The sequence below is a fragment of the Cupressus sempervirens genome, chromosome 2 (genome assembly GCF_028749045.1).
Source record: "Cupressus sempervirens isolate cs-2001-9-10 chromosome 2, ASM2874904v1, whole genome shotgun sequence".
NCBI lineage: Eukaryota > Viridiplantae > Streptophyta > Pinopsida > Cupressales > Cupressaceae > Cupressus > Cupressus sempervirens.
In genome coordinates, this window is record NC_143119.1 from 719178606 (window position 1) to 719198443 (window position 19838).

At 34.9% G+C, this 19838-nt stretch overlaps 1 protein-coding gene across 1 annotated transcript in view; it reads right to left on the bottom strand.

Moving 5' to 3' along the window:
- The window catches only part of SSE1 (shrunken seed protein (SSE1)), a 75293-nt gene that overhangs the window by 40371 nt on the left and 15084 nt on the right, over positions 1 to 19838 (bottom strand). Inside the window, exons 5-8 of the mRNA XM_089815143.1 lie at positions 18485 to 18747; positions 16226 to 16293; positions 16083 to 16144; positions 15805 to 15919 (exon numbers count right to left, since the gene is read on the bottom strand). Coding sequence (XP_089671269.1) covers positions 15858 to 15919; positions 16083 to 16144; positions 16226 to 16293; positions 18485 to 18747 — 455 coding nt within the window. The 3' untranslated portion in view covers positions 15805 to 15857. The remainder of the gene's footprint in view (positions 1 to 15804; positions 15920 to 16082; positions 16145 to 16225; positions 16294 to 18484; positions 18748 to 19838) is intronic.

A 19838-nucleotide genomic window follows, 5' to 3' on the forward strand; every position in this document is an offset into this window, starting at 1 on the left:
TGAGTTTTTGGATTTCAAGGTGAGTCCCATGGTAGTTTTTGGGTTTAGTTTTGACTTTTGGGGAACTCTTCACACTTCTTGGAAAAGCTTTCTATTTATGGAAAGCAACCATTTTTATCAGGTACAATTTCCTGATCATTTAAGAATCTTTTGGCGTGGTTGGAATTCACTTTTGGTCCATTATAATATTTTCTGTAACTTTGGCTGGAGGTTAATAAAATAATTTTATTATTAAATTTTTAAGCGTTATGCTGCTTGCAAAGCAAAATTAAAAGACAACTAACGGTAATTATTTCATTGGAGTATAAAGTCATCTTTTGGAGCAAAAAGTGATAAAAAAAAATTTGGAAAGTTCCATCAAAGTTTCCTTAAAGGAGGTTGAGGAGATTCACTAAGGGCGTTCTCTGGTTATTAATTTTGATGAAACCATGTTTGCAAGTCCGAGCTATTGTTCAGCTATTCAGCCTAGGACAAAAATATTGCTTTCATTGGCAAAAACCCTCCTAGCTAATCCTTGGTGGATTTAATTAGAATTCACAGGCGTAAAGAATAGTGGTGTATTGAAGAAGATCGAGCTGAAGAGTTACACCATTTTACAATTATTTAGTGCTTGTTCTCATGAAGATGTGTAGTCAAGTTTATTGAAGATTTGAGAAAAAAATATAACTGTGTTGTGCCTGCAAGGGTGAGAGAGAGCAGAGATCATATGTTCAACTGTTGTGTGTAGATGAATATATTATCAGAGGTAGTTGTGTTTTGTGTGCAACTGGAAGGAGCAGAAAGTAATAGTAAAGTGCGTGCAAAGAAAGAAGTGAATTAAAAGTCATATACTTTATAAGTTGAGTTCCCCAAGCCATATTCTCCTTGAAGTACCACATTATCCACCTAAAGAGGTTGTACACGTACCAAAGGCAAAGAACAAAGGATTGACTCACACATTTTTTAACACCTTATTTCCTATTCAGCACAACCTATATAGGCTGGCTTAATACTGCTGCAGCGTCCAGGTTGAAATCGTGGCTATATGATGCAATACCATTGCAAAAAGGGCTCAATATTGAGTGCCAAAAAAATCCCAATTCATGAAGAAATCATTGACCAGTTGCTGACCCAGTTTTTTCGATGATTTTTTGCATTTAAAGTGCATTAAAATCTCTAAAAATGACAAATAAATTGAAGAAATTGTTGCAGAGACCCGCAAAGTCCTAGAAAAACTCATACAATTACCAAATCACTCAGAGATAGGACCAATTTTGGGATGAAATCAAAGTCAGTGCAGAATCAATGTAGAAACAGTTTGTTATTTTGTCCCTTAGTTTTCTTTCTGATCTCTGGAAAACCCTATATAGAGGAGTCGTAGAAGCAATGGTGGCCAAATCTGAAAGGGCTTCAATCATCCTGAATCGCAGGGGAGCATGTGAATAATGAAACTGTCGAAGCAGCTGATGAAACTGCTTTAAATAATGGCTTCGATATGAGCCTAGCTCACTGCATACCCACCCCATGGATTCTGATGTAAACTAGTTAAAGATTAACTAATATTAAAATTATAGCTGCACTATTAGTCTATTATAGATGGCACTTTGACAGGTAAGGAGTGAACTTATATAGTTTATATTTTCTATCATAAAATAGTTCTAAATTTAAATTATTAATGACTGCAAAGTTATATTTATAGTTGTGTGTGTAATTTAATAATAAATGATTAACATTTGTCTCCGTCAAAAATAATAGGTGCAAGCTAGGTATTGCCAAAACCAATGGCTTCCTAATCTTCTACTTCAACTAAACAAATGCCTTTTGTTGAATTCTACTCCATGTAAAGGATTTGTGAATTGCCATTATGGAATACAAATCATTGCAACTGTTGAATATGACATTGCAATTGTGGAATATGATTTGATAGCTTTCTCAAATATTGAACTACCCCTAAAAACTCCTTGCCTCAATCTCAATGGATGTCTTGGATCAATTCAAAATGGATTCCACTTTTACTAGATTCCTGACAGTAACTAGATCCCTGTCTGATAAATTTTGATCTCAGTTACTTCATAGACTTAGCTAATATTTGATCTCAGACTATTTGACAACTGCCCTCTTAATTAGACTGATAAATGTTGATCTCAGTTGCTTCATAGACAACTAATATTTGATCTCAGACATAGACAGCTATTTGGTGACTCCCCTCTTAAGAAGTCTTATATATGTTGATCCCAGTTACTTCATAGACAACTAATATTTGATCTAAGACATGGACAACTATTTGGTGAATGACCTCTTCTAGAACCTGATAAATGTTGATCTTGGTTACTTCATAGAATTAGCTGAAATTTGATCTCAAACTTAGACAACTATTTGATGAGTATGTTACCCTCTTTAAAGTCAACTGGATATTTGCCTATGTAACGAACAATATTATAACAACAAGAATCTATTTGCTACAATTCATAGGGTAAACTTTATTGCATATGCTCTCTGTATTTCTATCCTATGGAAAGGACACAGCTATCCTCCCTACACAGTTTGATCAATTTTCAAAAAATCAAAAACATCATGGATTTTTCTAAATAATTCAGCATTTGATCTTCATGATCTGCATTGTTTGTAGTCGAAAACAACAAAAAATTGGAAAAAAATCACTACGTTTTCGTGAACCTGGAAAAAAAAAAGTTTGACTTTGTTTTGTCTTTAGTGCATTTTGTCTAGAGATTAGCCTGCCCCCTATGGAAATGCCCTTATGTTCAGAAAATAAAAAGTCTCCTTTTTTCTACAATTTTTTTGTTTTTTTCCTAAATCTGATTTTCCCCAATCTTTTCCCAAAATCTGATTCTTCCTAATATTATATTTTGGCTTGTCAATTTTTCCCCCAAATAGCATTAGCTGCTATGGTGTGAGTGTGTGTATCTGTCTGTATCTATGTCTGTACCTGTAACAGTAATTTACTGATTTGACAAACATCTGGAATTTATTCAATAATGCATAATTTTATCATGGGTGACCCACAAAATTTTACACTCGGTATTTGATTGTGTGTGTGTACCTGCAACAGTAATTCACTGTTTTTTCAATCATCTGGACTTTATTCAGCAATACAATTTTTTGTAATGGGTAACCCACAACATTGTACACTCAGAATTTGATTATATGCAAAGTGTCACAAAACATCAGTAAGCTAAAATAATAAATATTACTCTAGTATGAGAAAATTTCCTGGTAGATTCTCTTCCAGATTCATAAGAACAAACCCACTGCATACATTGTCGGTGAGAAAAGAACTCAACCAAAACAGGCTAAATGGTTCCAAGACAGCTATCCCAAAAAAAAAAACCTAAATATCATTCAGAAAGTGGAGGCGATTTATTTTGAGCAAGGACAAAATAATAATTTCATACAATCTATTTATTAACTATGGTCCACAAGCAGGTGGGTTGATACATTCAATATAAAAGTTAGGCCAATGCATAGGTAGCCACATATATAGTAGTTGACAGCTTAAACAGTTGTAAAGACGAGAGAAATGTGAGGAAAACGATTGTAAAAACAACAAAAATGGCTATCAATTAATTAAAAGGTAGATGGGCAGCTGGAAAGCTATTAAGGGTAGATAAAAAAAAATAAAGTGGGTCACAACAAGGAGCACAATGGCATTATAAGATTTTTTACCCATATCAAGAAGGTCCCCTTATGTAATGAAAACACAAGAAACACATTTTTTTTAGACTTACCAGTTTACCTCCAAGAACTTTTGTTCCAAAAGACAACAAAGTTCAAAGGAGAGGACCCCAAAGAAAGCGCATTTAATAATACAACATGATAGTATTTTTACACTTTCTAAGTATCAAGTCATGCTGATTCGATTATCAAGTGGGCCAACTAACAAGATTGATTAAATAAAAATGGAAACTAATTTAGTTTTCTTGTGGAGCTTCCTACATTGGTGAAATAGGTTGCTCCATTGGCACTATGATCAAGATGCATGGTACAAAATTCAAATATGAATACACTAAGAAATTCACACTTGCAAAACACTTGTTCAATACCAAACACGACATCCACTCAATCGTCGCCAATGTCCTGTGGAAAAAGGAACTTTATTGCAAGAACAAGTTAAGGGAAGCTATTAAAATTAGCAAACACTCATTGAACCTCAACAAAGATAAGAGGTAGTTTTGAGCTATTTACTTGTGGCAACCTATCATCAACTTACATAAACACAATAGTACCCGGTGTTATTTAAAGGTTTTATTTTTATTTATTTTTTCTTCTAGCCCTCTATTTTTAATAGATCGTGTACCAAAGCCCTTTAATTTTTGCTTTATGCATATCCCTCCTTTTCTCAATCACTCGTTTCCTTAAACATACACCCCCTTCAACTTGTCCTCCCCCCCCCAACTCCACAAATAACTTATTGGTCCTGAGATCTTTTTTGATAATCTTAAACTGCAATTTAATTCTGTCACCTTTTTTACCATGCAGTCAAGTTCACTTGCCCCTACCCCAATTCATGACCGAAATAGGTCTCAGTCGAAATACAATCTTGAGGATGGGTCCCTGTCAGGTCCATCAGGCTAGGAAATGGACTGTGAAAATAAAAATGAAATTGAAATACAAACCCAAATATTGTATGCATACATTCAAATGAGATGGAATGCACATACATATTTAGCAACAATGTGACTAATCTGCTCGTCTCCAAATTACTATTTAGGTCATCATGCAATATGAATAGCACACATTCACTTGCAACTGTGAGGAACCTAATTCTGTAATTCTCTTCTTTGCTTCTTTGCTTCATATTGTTTTTGATACACCTCAATCTTATCCCGTGAAGTTCTACATTTGTAAGCTTCATGACTTCCTTGTCTACCACATTGTTTGAAAATTAAATTTTGTCTCTCATCGTGTTAACTATTTGTTTTCCTAGTTACATTTCCTCACCGATAATTATTCATCCTATATCAATCCAATTCACAAAGGTCCTAGACTTCCACACCAAATGCACCATAGGAACCATCTTCCATAACAATGGTACTCTTTTGATTCATAAGTCTACTCAGTAGTGCCATAACCTTCGCACATAGAGCTTCTAGTTGTATACTTCTTTTTTTGGGAGTGGAGGGGGGGAGGGGCCGACAATTGGTGGTGAAGCCTACACATCTTGATCTAACAAAAATATTACCCAAAACATTTGTAGCTGCCGCTTTATTTATGTACTTTAGTAAATAGTAAATATCAATATTACACAAGCATGCATTTCCGGCATAACTTGACCCATCTCGAAAATTGGGACATCCCAAAAACTTGGAAACTTGTCCCCTGTTTGTCTTGTAAAATTAAGGTAAATAACATTCAAATTTGAATAATTTTTTTGACTTCCATGTTCATGTGAGCTCTCAATTTAAATTATTAAGACAAATGTTATATGTTAAGGTTCTATGATGTATATAAGCATGCTTTATCCATGTTTACATATGAATAATTAAAACTTCCTTATATATATATATATATATATATATATATATTGTCATCCCCACTGTCGTCCCTTACTCCGGGGAAAAAAATCTATCCTTGAAACCTATTTCCACATTCCCTCATTCCAGATACCCAAGATAACATAGGTAAATACCTATGCTCATACAGAACAACAATGAGCATGGATGGGCTTGCGTGAAACTCCAATCAAGAAAGAGTGTCCCATTTACTTGCATTAAGCATGCATACAATCTCCAAAGCAAGAAGACATAGAGAAACCATTCCCTCTGATTTTAGAATTTCTTCTTTATATATATATATATATATATATATATATATATATATTGTCATCCCCACTGTCGTCCCTTACTCCGGGGAAAAAAATCTATCCTTGAAACCTATTTCCACATTCCCTCATTCCAGATACCCAAGGTAACATAGGTAAATACCTATGCTCATACAGAACAACAATATGAGCATGGATGGGCTTGTGTGAAACTCCAATCAAAAAAGAGTGTCCCATTCACTTGCATTAAGCATGCATACAATCTCCAAAGCAAGAAGACATAGAGAAACCATTCCCTCCAATTTTAGAATTTCTTCTGTCCAAGTGGAAAGAAGTAATATCAGCTCAGTTCCCTAAGGTCCTAGACTCCCAAATCTCATGCATAATATGATAATTGCTTAGTTACCCAGTTCTCCCCTTGGACCTTCGAACCAGGCGAATTTCGAACCGATTCTTAGTCTTCGTCCCGGTTCTCTTTTGGGTTCCACTTGGGTTTGAACCAAACCTAGGTTGAACTAAGGGTAGACTGAGTGTGAACCAAGTACAATTCTATCGGGAACATTCTATAATTTAGTGCAGAAAACAATTATTAAAGAATTTGAATAAAGATTTTTAGCAATACAAACAAAATTTTCCGAAGTTCAAATATTTATTACATCAAATTAAACTAGCCCTCAAGATTTCTTCCAATAAAAATTTTATATCCAATTGTTGATAATGGCCCCTGTCCGAATAATTGGAAGCTCTGTATAGTGATAAATCATATTTGAAACATTAAACATCTTCAATAGGTAAAAGAAGTTGCAAGCTACTTATATAACATTTTTCAAGTAGGATGTTAATTAAAGTAAACTAGCCCTTTGTACAATGAAAAAGTAATAAGCATTGGACAACTTGGAAGGCAAGAATGTTATTAGTGCAGTTGATCCCAGTAACATTGACAATGTTTGTGAACCAACTAATGCCTTTGATGAAGAAGAAGATAAAGATTTAGATAATTGAAACTTAGCATAAAGATCAAATTGTTGAAAGTCTAAACAATGATACTTGAACTCAATATTATTTTAATAGTTTGGTGTTGCTTATAGATATGATGCTAAGATTACAAGTTTATAGTGTTTTTGTTGTTTTTATAATAATATGTGGCATTCTAATCTTAATTCATTTTTCTAGGCTGCATATTATATATGTGTGTGCATTACATGTTTTTTTACTAACGAACCCAAACCCCATTTCAAGATTTTGACATACCAACGAACCGGTTCTTCGAACCCGAACTCGAACAGGTAACTTAGGATAATTGCAACCATCTTCCAAATGGGTGGTGTACTTTTGATTCAAAACTCGGCAGTGACACAACCTTCCCAACTCGAGCTTCTAGTTGTATACTTTTTGAGGAGGCAACAACTCGTGGTGAAGTCTACAAATCTAATGGAAACATCACAAAACATTTGTGGCTGCCAGTTCATTTATTTTTGTTGTGTGAAACACAATTTTGGGTAACGTTTAGATCATGTAAAGAGTAGGCCTTATATAATCTACCATAATTCTATCAATGGGACCATAAATCATCTCTCTAATGGCTCCCTCAATACAAAAAATTTCTGATTGCACCATAACATGTTTAAACTTCAAAACAAGCAGAGCACAAAAGCAGGAGTGAAGCTCTCACATAAGCATCATTCCCTTTCCCCATGTGCTAGGTCAAAGAGTAGGTCCATATGGGTTGAAAATTTTAAATGGAAATGAGAGTTTGAGTACCACTTCATAGCATCTACATCAAGCTTGTTGTTTTGACCATAGTTGGAAAACTCAAACTCAACAGCAACTCACCAAGCTCCCTAAAAGTTTATTCGGGAAAAACTATATAAATGCATAGTGGGTACAAAATCGCATTCTCATAAGGAATGCTCATCGCACAATAGAAAACTGGTGTTCAAAAAATCAACAATTTTGGCCTATATAGTTGGCCTGCACGCGCCGACAAGTTTTCTTTTAAAAATCGCGCCGATTAATCAGCGATTTGTTGGCAACACCCAAGTTTTCAAATCTGCAATTTAATGATGGAAAAACTCGCCTGACTAAGAAACTCGACAAGTGTTAGAAACTCCTGGAGTAAACCGAAAGTATGCCAACTATGGTTTTGACAATACAGCATAGAACTGCTCTTCGCCAACATTTATCTTCTTGCTCATTTTGAATTCTTCATATTGTTTCCATGTGTGTTTATATTATGTATGTGAGCATTTCCATAAGAACAATCTATCACTCCAAGTGCTCTCATGGCAACCTCAAGGTGTCCAATGATGAAGATGGTAGCTGCGATAGAGATCTTTATCTTTGAAAATATGCACGTTATTACTGTTATTATCATCTTCAGCTGAAAAGGTCACTTAAATTTAATTTGTAATATTAAATGTAAATAACATGTGTCATTCACATGCATTAAGGCATGAATATCCGAAGAGTTATTATTAATTATAGGAGTTATGGGAATCTTAAGAGACCTTCGGTTATAATGTGAAGAGTCTCTCCTATTGTTATATATTTGCATCAAGCAAAGGCTATTGTACATTTGAACATTTTATTATCAATAAATGATAAGTTTCGTTGTGTGGCTGGGTTTTTCCCTTCATTCTAGAAGGGTTTTCCCAGGATATTTCTGGTGTCTTTGTTTTAGTTTTGTCTTTTCTTTTGTTGATTATCTTCATTGATTTCTGGGCTCTAGATTTAACATGGTATCAGAGCCTAGTTTAGATATCAGCATTAAAAGAAGTCATTTTTTGTCCATTATCTCTATTCCTTAGCAATTTGAGAGTGTTATGCTTTAGAGATCTGATATTCTGATGTTTTGTGATTTACGTATCATCGTTCTGTTGGAAGCTATGTGTTTGTTTCCTATGGTTCGATATTCTCCTTCAATTTATGTGATGCTTCCATCACATTTTTTTTGAGTATTTGTGTGAAGGGATGTATTTGTGTTATTCATTATTGCAGATCATTGTGAAGCAGTCAGAGCGTCGTATTTGATGTTGGCATCTGATTTGACTTAGATATGCTCTTATTTTTGGCATTATATCAATTTTGTCTTATGTCCGTTTGAAGGCATCAAATTTCATGTCATCAGACTTTCTTCTTGTTTTCTCCATGGCTTTAATTTAGCTCCAGCTTCGGTTACGCTTGTCTCAATTTTTTTTTTAAATTTTTATGTTATGGTGACTCTTGTCAAGGATCATTTATATTTTAATAAATTCTTTTAAGGCTTCTATATAACTGTCACCGGTTTCGTGTCATAGTTCAGCCTTCTCTCTATATCACAATGGGAACCTTTCACTTACTTGGGTCATTATTTCCTTCTCGTGCATGTCTCGGGATCTGCTATTTCTTCACATCGCTTCAATTATGTGCGATGCATGTAGGAGTTGTTATTTATAACCATTTGTTATTGTTCTGTCCTGGCATCGACTTTATGGTAATTATTATTATTTTTTGAACCAATCAGGGCTTCACTTTATAACATACTTGGTAACGTTGTATTGAGTTCACCATGCCATTTGTAATAATGTTCAAATGACATCGCTCACATTCCCTATCATATTCATTTTAATATGCTTGTCTTTTGTGTTGTCGGATGTTATTGGAATAGTTGTGTGCATCGATTCTTTATGACAAATGGGCATACCATTTTAAAAGGAACAAGCAAATATTTTGGCGAAAAATCTAAAGACGTTATCTATCTGCTCCAGATATAGAATTTGTGCCTGCACTGTCGGGCATTTGTAGGTTTTAAACGCTATATTGTCTCTTCAAATGGTCATGTCATTTTACCTTTCTTGATGGAGCTTTTGCGCATAAGGAGCATTAGTCTTGCCTTTCTCGCAACAAAAGAAATCAAGAGGTTAGTGGAGGATGGCTTTGGGGAACCTTTGTCTAAAAGCTTCATATGATATCTATACACCCAAAGGTTTCGGGCATTCTGATCTAGAAACTTCTAATAGCCCTAGAGATATGAAGGAGAAACATTTGATAGTTCAAGAAACCTAGTTGGAGGGAGGGTTGCGAGTGCAAGTCTATCTCATGGTCAACAAATAGTGAAAGGGGCATGCCAGGATGTGAAGGATGTTCCTAGCAGTGGAAGACATGGAACCGACAATAAGGGAAATGATGTAAAACATGGTTGAATGGGATTGGACTTAATAGATATGCTCAAATTTTTGAGATACATGAGGTTGACATGGATGTATTGCATTTTCTCACCTTATCGTCAAAGGAGATGGGGATTAATGATGTTGATTCTCAATGTAAAAAATATACTTTACTTCAGCAACTTGGAAAGAGTTCTGCAGAATAATTTGATTTGCTGCAGGATGGCTTTAGTTCTCCATTCACTAGTGGGTTCATCGGCAAGCCTTATCTTAGCGAAAATTGCAGTGATGTGATAACTGCTAGTGAACATGAACGTTAACTATCACTCATGTCTGACAGAATCTATTATGGAGCTACATCAGTTATCTTGTAAAGGGCATTTTAATTCTGCAATGGTGGATTGAACTTTGAAACCTTTCTCTGGATATTTGAAAATGATTGGAGGTGTTGATGCATGACTCTGTGTGCTGAGATTCTTCTTGAGGAAGATTAACCTACATAAAGATATGTATTCTAGTTTTGTATAGTTCATTAATTTTATCCTACTAGAAATAGTATTGATATTTATGCTAGATTTATCTCTCTCGATTGCAGGATGCAACAAGATAAGAATAATAGCTCCAAAAGGGAGATGTTGAGCTTTAGAGGGAGATTTTAACTTCAGTGGGAGCTTGTGCTTCAGAGGGAGGTTTCATAGTTAAGAGGGAGTGTTTATGGAATCCCCTTAACTCTCATATATTGCTTGTGATGCTTATGGTATTTGTAAAATTTGAGACTTAAATGGAACTAAGTTTTGTTTTTATGCTTGTGTGAATAAATAAGATTGTAAGATCATCTATGATAACTCTTTCACTATGCGATAGTGAACATCATGTTGAGAGAATCCATGATGTCATCACGTTGAGAGATTTCATGATGGGAGTTGGATGTCATGTTGAGAGATTCTATGACAATTCACGTTGAGAGTGTCCGCGAATAAAGGCTTAGCTGTGAGTCTTGCAAAATCTTTTCATGTTGAGTGATTCCATGGTAATGAGTATTTGTTACAAGTTTTCATGTTGAGTGATTCCATGAATATGAGTGTTTGTTACAGGTTTTCATGTTGAGTGATTCCATGAATATGAGAAATTGGCACAGTTTTTTTAATGAATCTTATAGGATATATGGGATGAGAGTTTATCATTGACATTTTGGTTGCAATCTTGTACGATTGTTTATCTAAAGATCTCTCTCTGGCTAAGAGGGAGTGTTGAAGATGGTAGCTGCGATAGAGATCTCTATCTCTGAAAATATGGACGTTATTACTATTATTATCATCTTCAGCTGAAAAGGTCACTTAAGTTTAATTTGTAATATTAAATGTAAATAACATGTGTCATTCACATGTATTAAGGCATGAATATCTGAAGAGTTATTATTAATTATAGGAGTTATGGGAATCTCAAGAGACCTTTAGCTATAATGTGAAGAGTCTCTCCTATTGTTATATATTTACATCAAGCAAAGGCTATTGTACACTTGAACATTTTATTATCAATAAATGATAAGTTCGTTGTGTGGCTAGGTTTTTCCCTTCATTCTAGAAGGGTTTTCCCAGGATATTTCTAGTGTCTTTGTTTTAGTTTTATCTTTTCTTTTGCTAATTATCTTCATTGATTTCTGGGCTCTAGATTTAACATCCAAAAGCCAAGGAAAAGAAAGAAGCTTTCACTCTGTTACATCCCAATTTTTGACACAATTTAAAATGTTCATATAGCCGTTGAGGTTTCACGTGAAGTCAGTTGACAATTGAAATTTGTTATAATTCTATGGAATGGTAAGTTGACAATTGAAAGTTGATAGTTGAGGTTTCATATGAAGATGACATGCTCATTACCGTTATGATGATATTTTAAAGCGATTGCGGATAGTTAGCTATTTATCATGAATTCATGGGAATTGAAAAGGTGGTTAGCCGTTATGATCATTTATGAATAATAACTTGTTATGGTAATATGATTTAACTGTAGAGAATTTCCTTGTAGGGAGCACGTCAAAGGGGTGGATGCATTGTTGGAAAAGAATTGAGCACAGAGGCATCACCATCACTGGGCAAATGGGTATGAATCTTGAATTGCCATAGTTAAGGACCTAGCAACTTGTATAACAGGATACAATCATTGGACACGCATGAGTTATTGGATAATCTTTAAAACATTTTAACATTTTAACTTAATCAAAGTACATACCTTTAATGGTTTATGATTGACATCCTCATCACTTCAATATAATACATATATATGTACGTGCACATAGATATAAAAATAAGGTGACACCATAGTATTAATTTATACAAAGCTTATATCTATTAAAATATTGTATATCTAAATATGCATACACCTGGAGAAGATATGGAAATAAATAATCTTCCAAGTGATACACGTATTTAGATATGCATACCTTAGTAGGTACAACCTTGGATAAATATTAAATATTATGCCATTATAATAATATATATATGTTTATATAACTTTATAAATTATCCTTTTGAATAAGTAACCTTCGAGTTCTCTTCCATATTTATTTACTTCCTTATAAGAGGCAAGAATGTACACTTGGCATTTTCATCGGTGACTCAAGAAGATGATTCTTCTTCTTTTTATAACTGCTCAAGAGTCACGACTTCTTGGAAGCTTTTATTATTTTTGAATGCCTCCTTTTATATACAGGTGAGGAGAACCAATAACCCGTGTTCTGCATTTTATACCTCTCTCCCTTGTGTTTTCTTTTATCATTATTTGTTGCGAATGATTGAAGACAAATCGCAGTTACTGTTTACTCTGAGCTCTACACTTTGGATTACTCACATCAAGAGGAGCCGACTACATAGAGTCAAGCCAAACTCATGTCTCCCTGATCAAGTTATGTTGTCAGCCATCCCAAGTCATATTTTGTTATATACATATTTGCAATCGAATTTACGGCAGTAAGATATGTGTCAATAAATTCCATAAATCATTGTTGAATTACAAAATCGAATAGACATTTGATAAGTCCATTCTTTCCATGTTAAATCGAGATCAATCGTATATGATATGCACAGACGTCTCTGTTACAGTCGGATTCCAGAACCAAACTATTTCCTTGAAGTCTTTAAAGAGAAGTTCTTAGGTCATAAAAATTGTATTATGATAGTTCTGAAAATATATTATTCTTTACACCAGCTAAGGTTCAGCAAGAGAGTTGGATTACTCTAAGATTTGACACCTAGGACTCACCCGACCAGATGGCCAAGAAAGAGGGTGAAGAGGTGAGAGAAAGCTCTACAAGAACAAGTAAAACAGAATCAAAAATTGATTCAACAAATTTATTACTTTTAAAGAATCATTTAATAGCTCATGCATGTCCAATTCATTCTCTATTGTCAAGACGAGTGGTGTGATTAAGTACCCGGATGCTCAATGGCTGACAAGGTGTTCCATGTCTAGTCCGAGTAGAGAGGGTCTTTCTAGTTAGAGAAAGTGTGGGGATAAGTTTAAGGTCCGTGGTTGGGAGGTTAAGCCCTTGACAATGTTTCCCCTCTCCACAAGATGTCAAGACGTGCATCAGACAAAGACAAGTTAAACATTCAAACATTTATTGGTTACAGGTAATTTACTTTTATGATGTTTAATCAAGTAAGAAGATAAGATGGATTTGATTTATATCATCGTTTCAGTTATTTTCCTTTATTGAAAGCAACCTTTCTCGTCAATATAATTGGTAACAGTTAGATCGGTTGATCTTCCAACTGAACATGAAATATAACTATATGCATGAGATAGGTTTATCTGATGGATTGTTATCTCTGTCTTCATTCATTTGAATAATGAATATGAGCGTATTTTCCAAACTAAATGTTATTGCCCTAATTGATACAGTGGTATGTGATGCCCTAAATGATCCAATGGTAATTGATGCCCTAATTGATACAGTAGTATGTGATGCCCTAAATGATCCAATGGTAATAGATGCCCTAATTGATACAGTGGTATGTGATGCCCTAAATGATCCAATGGTAATTGATGCCCTAATTAATACAGTGGTATTTGATGCCCTAAATGATATATTGGTATTTGTCATTACGATAAAGTAGTATAGCTATTTGTTCCTTAAGAGGTATTTTATGAACTAACCTGGGTTTTTGCAAAAGCATCCCTAGACAGTTTTTGGTTTTGAATTCTACGATATGTAGATTTTAAATTCCTTGGTAGATCCATTGATGGTATCTTCAATTGTTAGTTATGAGATTTCTGTTTAAGTGATTGAAACCGTTAATCTCATTCACATGAACATAACTAATATAACTATCTTCCTATGAATATTAAGTAATAAACAATATTTCTTTGATATGTTAGTTGTTAGTTAAGACCTGGGAAAAGTGGTTGTTACACACTCACATCATGAAATTGGTCTCTCCTACCTAACAGGCAAAAACAATTTAGTGTAAACCTTAGGGATGAACTCGATGAGAACATAAAGGAGGCCTTCAATGCTTAATATGGTTACCTAGCAAAATGCAGAAATACAAATATATTCTAAATCCTGCTGCAAGTTCCCCCATGGCTAATTAAAGAAATTAAAGAGCCTATGGAAGATAATGATTGCCTATAAAATGTGACCCCTTGCTACCCACTACCTCCCATTTCCATCAAAAGTTGTACCCTTAACACTAAAAGGAAAGGCTATTCTTACTTACCCATATTTTTTCACGTGCAAATGAGCATGTAACACTAGGTGCTTTATGCCATATCGTGAAGGGACAAAAAATGCTGCAAAGACAAAAGGTTGTGTATGTAAAGATACTCCTATGTTTTAAACTTTTAAGAGAACCAAATAATTTTTATCCACAACATTATATATAACTACATGTTCACAGTATTAAGAAGCTCTCATGACATGCAATCTTCACATATATTCAGTGTAACACCAGTACTGGGGTATGTCAGGATGCTGGAAAGAGTTTCCAGGATGGGAGACAAAGGGACTCAATTTTGGGAAGGTGGTGGGACAGCGGGGGGTGTTGTATACTATACACATGGAACATTAAGTGCTAGTTATGAAATGATGTTTCAGTATAACATACCAAATTGAACTACTTAACATAGAAAAATTGAAATACTAACCAAAACCATTGAACATTTAACATAGTAACATAGTACATGCCCAATAGCAACATTCAAAAATCATAATTCAAATAGAAATTCAAGTACCCGTCCCAGCTGTGGCAGGGCTGCAAAATGGCGGAGGAGGAGGTACTCAGGTACTCCAAGTACCTAGTGCAGGGATGTTTTGGGGATGGGTACTTTGAGGTTTTGGGGGGATGGGTGCGGGGGCAGGGGGGTTGCGAGTCCCGTGCTCTACTGCTGATATATGTGGGTTAATATGGAAGATGCTTGGGAATCCTTGCAATGCCTAATATAAAACAACCACCAATTTCTTCTAGCATTCACAATTAACCTGTACCTTGTTGCAACTAAAGTCAATGTCATATTTAAGTCTTTCAAAATTAGAAACTTCACACAGAGAAGATACCGGAAACAAAATATTTAGCTGCAACATGTTCTTATACACTTAAAGCCACACTCAGATCCCAAGCCTAGATTGACAAAATGGCTGGCATTGCTAGGATTGCATTTAATATCCATGCGGCCAGGAAAGCCTATAACAGCTGATGGTGATTTCAAAATTCGCAGCCATGTGCCTAAAATCTAGCCACATACAAAAACTTTAAAAAGATAAATTAACCTGTATGAGAAATATGATGCATATGGGAAGAACGAAGAAAAATAACGGATCTTTAAAGTGCACACAAAACCCCATAAGGTATTTTGCATCAAAATTCAATTTAAGATGCTCAGTAGCTTCAGCCTAACACTCACTGTGGGTTAAAAGGATACACCAAGTATGACATCAGTCAAACTGTCCATCGCGTTCATGATGCTGAAATGTATGAATAGCGCGTTTGAACACCTATAAGAAGCTCCACTGCTTTTGCTGCGGCCATAGAGAAGATTTACAAGATAACTTTCAGAAGCCAAATTTACTGCACTTTGAGTCTAAAGTCCAAATGCTATTTAAAAAACATTCAGTGATAAATGATGACAAACATACATTTATGCAAGATAACTCCCATAAAGTTCATCACAATGAGCCATACCTGTTAAGTTTCCTACAATTGGAACAGGCTTCAAAAGCTGCTCAGTACGTTCCAGTTGATGCCTGAAATAGTTATGTTGCGTCAACGCAATGAACACAATGTCTAATTTTAACTTTAGTATATGGATCATACTCAATTTTTACCTTGTATACTTGCTAAAGAAAGGATCTCTCATGATATAGAATGCCCATAGAAATTGCCTTCTTTTTACCTGTATGGAAACTTATCAGAATTGTCTCCTTACAAATTCCAGATTTCCTACTAACCCTAAGTTCTAAACCATTGCCAGACAATAGAAAGTTTCATGATTATCCAATGAATTAATGGTTTCATAATCAATATCCTTAAGTTTTCTATATTTTACTTATAATCTTCCAACATTTCGTGCAGCTAAACCATTGGCCTATCAATGGCAGTCTTTCACTGATGTTTCAGTGCTCTAAACTTCTTCACCACTTTCTAATTCTACTCCTACGGTAACTTCCATAATTCTCTAAAAAAATCTTATGTATTGCGCTATTCATTTAGAAACAAAACATATAAAATGAATGGTTGGCAACACATAGAAGAGTATTTATAGAAGCATTTGTTGGATCTACAATTGTTAAGAGTTTGATTGGAGCAATTGTTATATTGTCATTGATGTCAAACCTATTGGAGACACATTCACTAACAGTGTAGAGTGCCATATCATTTGATTGATGAACAGGATTTTAAAAGAAGAGATCATGAGATGACCTAGTGAAAGGTTGAGTTGACATGTGTAATTACAATGGGCACTTGATAAGTTAGTACTTGACAAGCTAATGTGTTGTTCAAATCAATACATGAAGTATAGGAAATAGTTGGATGAAGTTCAGAGTTGAAGCAAGCCATAATGCTAAGCTTGACCAAGTATCAGTGTTGCACAATCAATGAAGGAGTTGAAGCAGAAGATTAAGGAACTTAAGCATTGTCAAGAAGAGCAGTGTTGGCCAAGTATCAGAGACTGTCGAATGATAATGATTGTCCAATGACAAAGATTGTCGAGTGACAGTATTGACCGAGTTGAATAGTGATGACTGAGTGAGACAATGCAGTAATGACCGAGTTATCCAGTGAAGACCGAGCATATAGGCACAGTGATGGCCGAGTGACAGCAAAACAACAATTTGTGAAAGAATCAAAATTTGTCGCTGACATAGTTGAAATCTTGGAATAAGCAAAACGTGTTGACAATAAGGATTGATGAGTTGTATTATTTAAAGGAAAGGATTAGTTGAGCGATCAAAGGCTCAGATTTGAGGAGATGTTTCTAGAAGTGTTAAGAAGAGAAGAAGACCAAGAAGATGGGCAGATTCATTGAATGTTTTGAATCTGATTGTAACCCTAAGATCTTCGATTGTGATTAAGTGGCAAAAGATCAAAGCTACCTATATAAGGAGTTATCTAGTATGTTTTTGGGGAGGTTGGATTGGAAACCTGCGAAGACAAGTGGTAGACAAAATTGCAAGGAGTTGTGCGAAGTTTGTAAGGTGAAGGATTGCTTGAAGAGTTGCCAAGCAGATCTGAGATAATGAGAACGATGGAGTCCACTCAATGAGCAAGAGATGAGCCGAACAGAGATTTGAATCTGCAAAGTGAGTTGTAGTTTATCAGATCAAAGTTTCACTATTACTTTCTAACTATTGTGGCAGTTGTAAAATCCTTTTGATAAGGTTGACCTAATAGTCATTTGTAAATCCTTTAATCAAGGTGACGTTCTAATGGAATGTTCTTAAGTCCTTTAACAAAGCCACTTTTAACAAGGTTATTAAATTCTTTAACAGGATCACACCTAACAGTAAATTTTGTAACCTTTAACAAGGTTGGCTCCTAACAGAGCTCACTTCAAAAGAGTGAAAAAGTGGTAGCATGTTACTGGTAATTGGGTGTCCACGTTAAATCCTGGTGTCAAACATTGTGTGGATGTTTGTTGTGTGTTTATGCTACTTAATGTTTTTTAGTTAAAGTTTATTGTTCACTGTGCTAAGTTTCTGCAATTTGGCACATATAGAACAAAGAGCTAAAATGGAATGGATAAGTTGGTTTATTGTTAACAATTTTACTCCGAGAGTTATTGGGTTAAGTTTGTTGAAGTTTTAAATGGTTGTTTTGTACATCTACACCTGGGGATAACTGATTCACCACCCCCCCCAGTTATTGCAAATATTCTAACAGCATCACGAATGAACAGGTCATTTTATGGGCATAAGATTCAATCTATCAGCTAATGGTAGTGCTCAAACTCAGTACGCATATTGCTTTCCATCTTAAAAGAGTTTTAAAACCATGTCTTCTGCATCCATAGTACCTCCAAATAAATCTGTGTATCGGAGACATAAGTAACTGATTTCTAAAAGTTTCAAATATAAAAAGTTTACCTCTTGTTTCTCGATCGTAGATAATGAAGAGCCTCTTCCAATCCTTGACAGGCCTGGCAATGTGACCCTATATATAATACCCATTCCAGCTAAGTCCACGGCTAATGACACAAACCAAGGCTTCCAAGACCCTGACCCATATTTTCTTGTAAATAATGCATAAAGAAATGGTCTTAAAATAAGAAGAACCTCCCCCAGTACAAAGCATTCACCACTGAGTCCCTTCTCATGCCAGATAGACACCACTGTTGATCTTTTGGTGGCTGAAACAGAACTAACAAAAAAAACAGAGTCAAGCTATATTAAGCAATTAGATATCAAATCAAGGTTATTAAACATGAAAAGAAGTACATCAATGAAACACAATTAAAATTTCCAAATAAATAAATTTTCTTTTTAGGTACAAGTGTGATACACCATCATGAAACAAAGCAGGAGGAAAACAACAATCAAATAGCATAGACAAGCACAAATATGACCCTTCAACCTTTTTTTCCTGTCATGAGCACTGTAAAGCTATAAATGCAAGGTGTTCCAAATCATATAATTCTTGTAATTCAGATAAAGAATTACCTAAAAAAGAAACCAAAAAAAGAACATTACATTTAATCATATAAATGTCACTATACTTTGTAAGTTTATAGACATCTTTGACTGCCATCTGTTTATGAGTCAACATCTTTCTCAGCATCACGAAGTCATTCTCATCAATGGGTTTTGTGGTACACATTTTTGTTGGCTTTATGGATATAACATTTTTGAAGGAGCAAAAGCATTATGAAAAGTACTGTAATTTCTATGATCTTCACTGAAATGCAATCCCCAAAAATACTGGGAATGGTCCTTTTCATATGTGAACGCAACGAAAAAACCTGGAAACATTTCTGGAATGTTTCCATCTTAGGAAATGGCTGGGAAAAGCATGTGGATGTTTCTGAGTCATTTTCATGATTTTCAGTACAATAATAATTATTTGCAAATGCTTAAATGGAGGTCCTGTCAAATTTCCAGTAACATAGTTTCATATAAAATGAAACAGATGAACAAACAGTATAAAACAGACACAAATGGGCAGCAATGTGGAAGAGCTAGAAAGAAGTGACAGTACTTGAGATTGAGAACCCAGTTAACCAACTTCCTTGCCATCCTAGGAACAAAGAAAAAATATTCAAGATTAGTTTATTGAAGCATGAAAACTGTTAAGGCATCATTCCCATGGAATATGGAATAAAAATGGCTTTCCTTTGGGTGATTACAAATCATTTTGTAATAAAAACTGGATTCCTCCAATAGATTACTTAGGTTGAGTTAAATGTGCAGCAGTCATGTAACAGTCTGCAACGTGTTAAAAGGC